Below are 9,582 nucleotides of genomic sequence, written 5' to 3'. Positions count from 1 at the left end.
GAATAACATTGAAACAATGATGAGAGGGGATACAACCTGAGCTGAAACTTCCTCACATAAATCCTGACCTTGACGCAATTTTTGATCAAAAACAAAATCATTTCTTCTCCCAAATTGCATCAAGAGTGCATGCAAAGGTTGCGTACCAACCGGCCGGAAGAAAATCCCTCCCGTTAAGATTAAATTCCATCCATTCTTCAATGTTGCATGTATAAAAAATCTGCGAGCTGTTTCCGTCCAACAGACCATCCCATGCTTCCTTGGTTCTGCTAGTCTCTCATAAGATGTATGATTGTTTCCCTTTCCTCCAAGCACACTGAGCAAGTATCACTCACCCCAATGTGTCTCCTGAATTGGTTCTCAATTGTGAGCATCAGGTCCCTAAATACTTTCCACATGATCATGCAAGTTCTTTCTGACACCTTCAACTTCCAAATATATTTGTACATGCCCTGCTTCATATCAACATCAACCTCTAACAATGATAAGTGTGCTTGTTTAGTAAAAAATTAACATCCACTGAACCTCCCCATATCACCACATTATTCCCAAAGACTTGACATGGAAAACTTATTGCTCGTATTTTGTGAATAGTCGACGTGGGTAAAACTTCATTTAGTTGGGAATGTCCCAAGAAACATGGTTATGATTGTAAGCATTTACTGGCTTTTCACATTCCAGATCTGTTATGGTACGCTAAGCAACATTCAACAAAATCCCATTCTTTGGGACTCAATAATCACTCCAAAAGCGGATCATACTACCATTATTAAGCTTCCATGCGAGGTTGTTTTCTAGCATGGGCCAACAAGCTTTTATGCCTTGCTAGAGATTTGGCATTGAGTTTATGAATGTAAGCAATGTCAAATCACGTCTATGATGTTATCTAGAATTCCAATATCTTCTAGAGTTTCTTTAACAAAAGACCAACTAAGCCTATCATAGGTTTTTTTTCAAGTTAATCTTGATTGTCATCCAGCTAAGTCGACCTTTCTTATTATGGCATTGAGTGAAAGACCTCTTGGACAATGAAAATGTTATTCAAGACATGCCTATTGGGGATGAAGTTACATTGACAAGGGGAGACCAGTTTTGGCATCAAACTTCAAAGTCTATTGTATATGATTTTAGTAGCAGTCTTGTATGTCACATTACAAAGACTTACAAGACAAAACTCTCTTATGAACCAGATTAATCTTAAGAATCAAGGATATAAGGTTCCATTGATGGTATTTCCTACTAAATTCCACTAGGTTTGATAGAAAAGTGCTTGTAGTCCATCCGGCCCAGGGGCTTTTAAGTGCTCCCATAGAAAAGATCATCCTTTTAATCTCTTCCAAATTCGCTTTTCTCTGCAACATTAATTTTTGGTTTTTCGACAACACTAATTATTAACCATGTCATGTGAAAATGTCACAAAATATTTAAAATTTTTGTTTGGGTTGAATCTATGTAAAATTTTGTTTATTTTTAGTTCTCTATTTTTAAAATAGAGTTTTCTTCTTCTCTTTTCTAAGATGCATCAAGGTTTTATTTCGGTTACAAAATGAAATTTTAATTTAAGCCAATTATTTACACCATATATGTGATACATGCTAATTGAACGGGAAAAAAAAAGTATTAACTAAGCATTAAATTGGATTAACAAAGTGAATGACAGACAAAATTTAACACATTATAAAAAAAAACAAGAGAGAGAGAGAGCACCAAAAGTGGATGTTTTAAAAGTAATAAACTAAAAATAAACTTTTAAATATTTACATAGATAAAAAAAATTATTTAACTCTTGTTATTTTAATTCATGATCTTGAATTTAAATAATATGTTGAATATTTGAAGGAGGATTTTTGTCGTTTATGGTAATTTTAACATGCCTGAAAATAATTTTTTAATAAAAAAAATACATGTAATTTATAAATAAAAAAATGTTAATTATTGAATCAAATTTACATTTGTAAAAATTATCTTGTCATCTAACGCCACAAAATAAAATGTGATCACATCATGTTAGATTTTAAAAATTAGACAGTTATTAGTAATTGGATGAAATATCATTGATTTGAAAATTATGAAAATCTGATTTATGTAACTAAAACTTCAAAAAGCTAAAATCAAGGAATTAAAAATATGATTAAACTAATACTCTTACGTGTGATAAAAAAATTTGAAAATGTTATCCCATGAAAGTCGAGGATGACTATTGTTGCATAGTTAGAAATGAGAGGATTGAGCAAATCATAAAATTACTATTTAATTGTTCATTATGATAGATGTTTGGGTGGGTTTTACTTAGGGGTGAGCAGAAATTCCGTCCCCGACCGAATTCGAAGTGCCCGCAGGTAAGTTCCTTTGTGCGGCCGGTTTTTTGCGGTTTCTCGGTTTTTCGGGTTTGTTAGAGTTGGTTTATTATGGGTTTTGTTGGTCGGGTTCGGATTAAAAAATTTGAATCCGTAGATATCTATACCCGACCGACCCAAAATAATTCAAAGGTGTATATTTATTCTTTTAGCACCGCGAGAGGAACCCTAGCCGCTGCTTACGAAAGTGACGAAACCTTCTCTTCTTGTGCTCAAAAAACCTAACCACCGCCGCTCAGCCTCAACGCCCTATTAAGCTTGTTCTGAAGAACAAACTTGTCCTTGATTTCAGTGGCGACCTTGAGGCGGTTCAGAAGCTCGCCAACATTCCCACCGCGTCCTTCCTTGTGTGTCGGAGATATAAAGCGAGTGCACCGGAAGACTGGGGAATGGGTTGAGTAAACTCCCCTGGGGTCGGAAGGGAAGGAGGTCCTCATACGGAGTCGCACACTTACTTGAGCAGTGCGGAAGACTGGGGAATGGGTTGAGTAAACTCCCCTGGGGCCGGAAAAATAACAGACGAAGCCTTGATTTTGGCCATCCACTTGAAGGCGTCGTCTAGGGTTTCGGCGTCGGTGAAGCTCTGGAGGAGGTGCTGGTAGCGCTCGAACTTGCGCTCGAATCCGACTAGACCGACCCGGTTAATCCGAGACCCGACAAATCCGAACCCGATAAACCTGAAACATTGTTAGGTCGAAAATGGGTTAAATTTTTTTTTGGTCGGTTTGGATTAGGTTAAATATTTTTTACCCGAACCCGACCCGTGCTCAGGGCTAGTTTTACTCCTCATAGTCAATGACGTATTCTCCTTTTCCCTTACATTATTTTAGTTTACAATTAGAATCGGTAAAATGATTGTCTAATGTGATTTGGTGGGATAATAGTTGAAAAAGTGAATCATGTTGGTCACTTTATGAACAGGTCAGACTTGTGGTTACAATAAAGGGAAATTTTAGTCTAATTAACTTTCTGATGTAGTTTATGTAAAGTTAAATAAATTTTAAATATCTCAATTTACATTTTAATTTGTTTATTCTTTTAATGATATAAATATAACTTATTCATATATTACAAAATAAAAAGTTATTCATTTACGTACTCAAATGTCTAATAAAAAAAATATGTTTAAAATTCTTTTATCAAGACAAAAACATCAACAAACATATATTAAATTATATTATAGGTTAAATATTAGATCATTGTTTTTAAACATTATTTAAACACAAAAACTTAAAAATTCTATGATAATAAATTCATATTAAATAGTTCAACAAAATTACGTTTGAAATTAACATATTAACTAATAAAATATTATACTTTCCAACTTAAATAATTTATTTTTTAATCATGTACAAATTTTAATTATTTATTTGACAATAAAATTTGAATTATAATCATATTACTTCAACGTTATTATTAATAACCTATTATGCACAAATATATAACTTTATATTAAGTTTGAACTCTTTTAAACTCATGATCAATCAAACATTCGAGTCAATCATGCATGTGTTGATCATTACCAATCTAATAATTATCAAGTTAATAAATTAATACTTTTTTATATATAGAACATAGTTATCACAAAATCAAAAGATAATTCACACTGACATAAATGATTCTTAATAATATAAGAAAGATAAGCTAAAAGAAAGGACACATTCAAATTAATACAAATAAAAGACAATCTAAAATATTATATAAAACTCAATTAGGTTTTTACTCCCACTTTTACCTTTGACCGAAGAGAGTTATTGTTAAGTTAAATTTTTTTTTTGGTCTTTTATTGTACTTTTTTTATTTATTTTTATTTTTATTTTATTAAAATATTTATTTTGATATTTTATTTTTTATATTTGAATTAGATTGATCCTTTTAAAATAATATCAATTTTTAATTTTACAATATGATTTTGAATCAAATTTTGACTAATTTAAAATATGAAATTTATGACATAAAAATTCAGTCAAATAAAAATTATGAAATATAATTAATATTTAAATTTAAAAAGATCATAAACATTAAATATAATACAAATTATATAAAAATATATTCATAAATAATTAAAAAATAATATAAAATTAAAAAAATTTAAATTATTTAATTTTTACTATTTTTATATCATTTTAAATTTAAGTTTCAATTACATTCAATTTCATATAAGGGAATCTTATAACATAAATTTTAAGTTTTGACTTATAAAAAAATAAAATTAAAAAAGATAAAATTAACTTAAGTTTAAAAAATAAATATTTTAAAAGATAAATGATGAAAGTAAATTTAAAAAATAAGATAGATGATTAGAAATGTAATTTAGTTATGAAAATAAAGAAAAATTCCACGTGTCTCTGAATGGAGAGTGAATCACAGAATGAATGCTTAGACGCGTCGCTGCCGAGTAACGCTAACTCTTATCTTTGACGCTTCTTTATCAATAAAAAGGCAAACCCCTCTTTCGATTCACCATCGCTAATTCCAAATCCCTCTTTTCTCTTCCGCAAATTTCTAAATCTGTGAGTTCTCTCTTTCTATTCTTTTTCAATTTTTCCTAACTGTTCAATACAACTAATTATTCCTTCGAATATGCTTTCTACCTCTCTGATCTGCACCTAAATCCCTTTCCCCCTTTTCTGTATGATGAAAATAATAATTAACTTTCATTTTCTCAAATTTACTGTATCAAAATTTTGTATTCTTCGATTTCACATTATATTCATGGCCACCATCGCATTGTTGCTTTATGCACTACCTCAATTTATTAATTCCGATATGCTTGGATTAGATGTTATGAACTTATGATGGTTTCTCCTGAAATACAGCACCTTTTGATGTTCATGTGTTCGCAATTTTTTATTCAAGAATAAAAATCAAAGGTCTGCTATTGCATGTGCATGCAAGATATAACTCCATCAGCATTTGTATTGTTTATGGCTTGAATTGGAGAATTCCCATTTTATTAGAAATTTTAAAGCTGTGTCTTTCTGCTTGTGACTATATCTAATCAGTGTGTTACTGTTTTGAATTAACAGATTTCTAGAGCCTAGTCATCAACTTTTCCCCTGAAAGATGGGAGGTGGAAAGGACAAACATAATGACGAAGACAAAGGAATTTTCTCACATCTCGCTCATGGGGTAGCTCAAGCTGCTCATGGGTACCCTCATGGAGCCTACCCTCCACCTCCGGGGGCCTACCCTCCCGGTCATGGGTACCCTCCACAAGCTGGGTATCCTCCGGCTGGTTATCCCCCTGCCGGTGGCTATCCTCCTGCTGGTTACCCTCCCGCTGGTTACCCTCCTTCTGGTTACCCTCCCGCTGGTTACCCTCCACATGGTTATCATGGTTCATCTGTTCCACATGGTATGATTCCTTGTTTGTTATTTTAAATTGGATTAAATATGTTGTAGTTCAATTTGCTCTTTTAAACAAGTTCTATTGATTTTAGTCCTTATAATTTTTTCTTTATGTGCAAAATTCTTGACATCAAGGACCAAATGTTAACGGGAGAAAAAGTTTAGGAACTAAAATTGAAAATCAACAAAAATTCAAGATACTAGAACTAATAAGAATTTTTTTCAGGGACTAAAAGTGAAATCTATAAAAGTTCAAGGACTCAAAACATATTTAATCTTTTTAAATTATTAAATCTTAAGTCGACAATTTTTTTTCTTTTCAATTCCATTGTATAACTCTTGAAGGTTTAACTAGGATTTATTAAGATATTTTTAAACCATTGTATACTATATGATTTACATTGCAAATTCCATACAACATACAAACAGATTGTTTAGCTAAAAACAATAAGATGTGTTATTCATACACCGAATCATACATCAATTTCTAAAATATTTTTTATGTCTATATGTCTATCTCTCACATCACATTACTTGTTACATCTCATATTTCCTTCTTTTTCTCTCTTCTGGTTGTAAAATTTGTTGTACAATTACTCATGCAAATAACATTTCTCAAGAAGAATTCATAAGTTAGACATTCTAACTTGGACCTTTTGTAAGTGATAACTAGTAATTGATTTGTGAAAGCAATTATTGTCTCATTGTTGTCCTCAATCGTTAATATTCTCTACAGTAATGTTTTAATAGTTTCATTTTGTATATACTTTGGCTGTCCTCTACTGTGTTTGAAACTTGCTGTGTGTTTATATGATTGTATTTTACTTAAACTTAGTAGACTTATGCAATGCCTATATGAAAGTTTTTTCTGCTGTCTAATATTTATAGTAATATACTTGATGGCAAGCTAACTTCCCTGCTTTGTTATCAGGATCACATGGGCATGGACACGGCGGAGGTATGGGGGCATTGCTCGCTGGCGGTGTTGCAGCAGCGGCTGCTACGTATGGGGCTCACCACGTTTCCCATGGCCACTATGGTTATGGACACATGCCCCATGGGAAATTCAAGCACCATGGGAAGTTCAAGCATGGAAAGTTCGGTAAGCATGGGAAATTTAAGCATGGGAAGTTTGGCAAGGGTATGTTCAAGAAGTGGAAGTGATTATATTCTGTGTATAATATACAAACTGCCATTCTAGATGATGTTGCGGATTGCTTTTATAAATAAAATCTACTTTGTTTGATGTCTATCAATACTTCGGTACAACTCTAATATTCTTTTATCTAGACAAAGATGTATCACCCTGTTCATATTCTACAAATAGATGCACTGGATATTATGTGTGAGCTTGCATTTGCTGCCGCAGCAATAGAGACGGATGATCCCCTCAATCTTTACTCTTTAAAATATACTTATTATAATAAATATGTAATTATTAAGAAAATTGTTAATTTTTTTTTTAATTTGTTTGAGATCAACTATTCTTGTTATAACTGAGAGATCACATGGATTGTTATAACTCTGAGATGTGATACATTCTATATTGTTGGTGAACTTTATGATTTAAATAAAATAATATTTATATGTTAGCTAAACCTTACACCATGTAGCAAAGCATTGACTTATGGATGCATAGTTTGTTTTGCTGTGTAATACCATTTTAGTTTTAGCCTCGGTCCGTATACATTGGATGTATAATGTACTGGTGAAAATAATTTGTTGTTGGACAGTACACTTCTGGTTCATATGGAAGTGGAACATAAAGAAACTTGGATTCTGTGCTAAGCATCGATTCAAAGCCTATGCTTTCCCGCCGTTCATTTATAATTTTTCCGCTCTGCTTAGAAGAATCGGATACGTTTTGACACGATCTTCTCCTTCCCAGCTGCATGTATATCCTTCAAAGAACCATTTAAAAATCAATTGTTAGATTAGATTTTTTTAGTTATTTTTCATTTATTTTTATTTTCCTATTTTTCTTATACTAAATCTACAGGGTCAAAATGCATGACCCGTTAAAATTTGGTCAAGTATTGAGATTATTAAAACTTAATTATAAATAACTTATATTATTATTTTCGTCATTGTTGTCACTTGTCATTGATGTTATTATTATTATTGATATTGTTATAGTTACTATTGTCAATGCTATCTTCATTGTTGTTATTGCAATTGTCCTGTCATGTGAAGGCTTGGTGGTGTTTTATATATATATATATATATATATATATATATATACACATTTATGTTATCATATCACTAAGAAGACATCATATGAACAAGTTATAAAATAAAAATTAATTTACTTAATAAAATTAAGTATTATATTAGAAAATAAATTAATTAATATTTTTTTAAAATATATATTTTTTTTATTTTTTTTTTATTTTGAAACTTTTGGGCATGTTTTAATGGCTTAGTTTATCAATTTCCTATTTATATAATAGAGGCGACGATGAATAAAAACTTGAAAATAATCTGATATTTGATTTGATAATTAATTTGTTAAATTTGATAAATTTGGTTTATGAATCAAATGAGTGGAACTTAAGTTAAAAATTAAGTTCGATAAATAAATGAGTTAAATTTGAGTTGTGTAAAATTTGACTTGTTTTGTTTATAAATCAGCTTAACATATAAATATATAATTTATATAATTAATTTTTTTATTTAATTTTAACTTATTAAAATTTTAAAGAACCTTCAAAACCTAGTTACAAGTTAATAATAATAAAAGAAATAAATGGTTTAAAATTTTATGGTTATAGAATATGTTCTCAATTATTTTATTAAATGTGAAGTAGTTTTTATTTATATAGAATGTGAGTGTAATTATGTTTTTTTTGGAGTTATACATTGTAATATTGTAAAATTAATAGAATAAGATATGTTTTGTTTTTTTTTTTAAAGTAAACAAATATTTTATCTAAAATTTATTATTAAATTGAATTTTTGAAATATATAAGATTAAAAATTATTTTTTTTATCCATTTGATTTGAATTAACAAGTTGAATCAAATTGTTAATAAACTTGAATCAAGTCAAGTTCGAATTAGAAAAAAAAAAGTTCATGTTAAATGTGAGTCAAGTTGCGAACCGGATCAAATATTATCAAGTTGAATTGAGTTAACTCGGTTCAACTTGATTCATTGTCAATCCTAATATTGACTCATCAACTTATCTAGTGAATGATGATTCTTTTAATCCATATCTAAATTGAATAAAGTATATTTTTTCATTTATTATTTATGAGTGTGTCAACCTTCTTTATCTTAGTTTAGAAAGTTCAGTTTGCTTTAACACTTTAATAAGTATTTATATTTTTCATTTTACTTTTTACTTATTTTATTCATACAAATAAGTTTATATATGAAAAAGAGCATAAGAAGTTAGAGCATGTACATAAATTTATTATAAAATATAATAAATAATAAATAAAATATATGATAATATTTATTATTATTATTATTTTGTTTTCAAATGACTTATAATATTGAAGAACAGAAAAGAATAGGAAAACAATAAAAATATGTTTCTTTTTCTTGTTTAGTATGCTTATAACATGAAAGGAAATAAACAACTCAGTGGAACCCATGATTTTTTATTTCATTGTAAAATGAAAAGAAAATAAAAGACAAATTAGTTTATTACACCTGAAAGATTAAACTACTTTTCATTTTTAAACATTTTTTTTATCAAAAATATTTATGTTATTTTATAGGTATTTTTTTTTTCTTTTCTTTCACTTTTTTATGCAACCAACAAAAAAAATTATAATTTTATATTTCTTTTTTTATTATCGATGAGCGTTTCTAGTGAAATACAAAAATAATCTTTTTTAAAAATTTGATAAATGTCGTATATATAAAAA

General features: G+C 29.4%; 1 protein-coding gene across 2 annotated transcripts; it reads left to right on the top strand.

The window, feature by feature from the left end:
* The first annotated feature begins 4,713 nt into the window (after window positions 1-4,713).
* LOC109801369 (glycine-rich protein A3) lies at window positions 4,714-7,057 on the top strand. 2 transcript variants are annotated; one of them, XM_020362423.3, is made up of 3 exons: window positions 4,714-4,870; window positions 5,387-5,715; window positions 6,640-7,057. In XM_020362423.3, exons 2-3 carry the CDS (start codon window positions 5,424-5,426, stop codon window positions 6,870-6,872), a joined length of 525 nt encoding a protein of 174 aa, XP_020218012.1. In that variant the 5' UTR covers window positions 4,714-4,870; window positions 5,387-5,423; the 3' UTR covers window positions 6,873-7,057. The 2 variants fall into 2 exon arrangements, with proteins under 2 accessions (XP_020218012.1, XP_082922434.1); XM_083066308.1 differs by lacking the exon at window positions 4,714-4,870 and adding an exon at window positions 5,063-5,230.
* Window positions 7,058-9,582: the final 2,525 nt, after the last annotated feature.

The sequence above is a fragment of the Cajanus cajan genome, chromosome 11 (assembly GCF_000230855.2).
Source record: "Cajanus cajan strain Asha chromosome 11, NIPB_CcT2T_4, whole genome shotgun sequence".
In the NCBI taxonomy this organism is placed as follows: Eukaryota; Viridiplantae; Streptophyta; class Magnoliopsida; order Fabales; family Fabaceae; genus Cajanus; species Cajanus cajan.
Note: the sequence above shows the minus strand (reverse complement) of the source record. Positions and strands in the feature narration are given on the sequence as shown.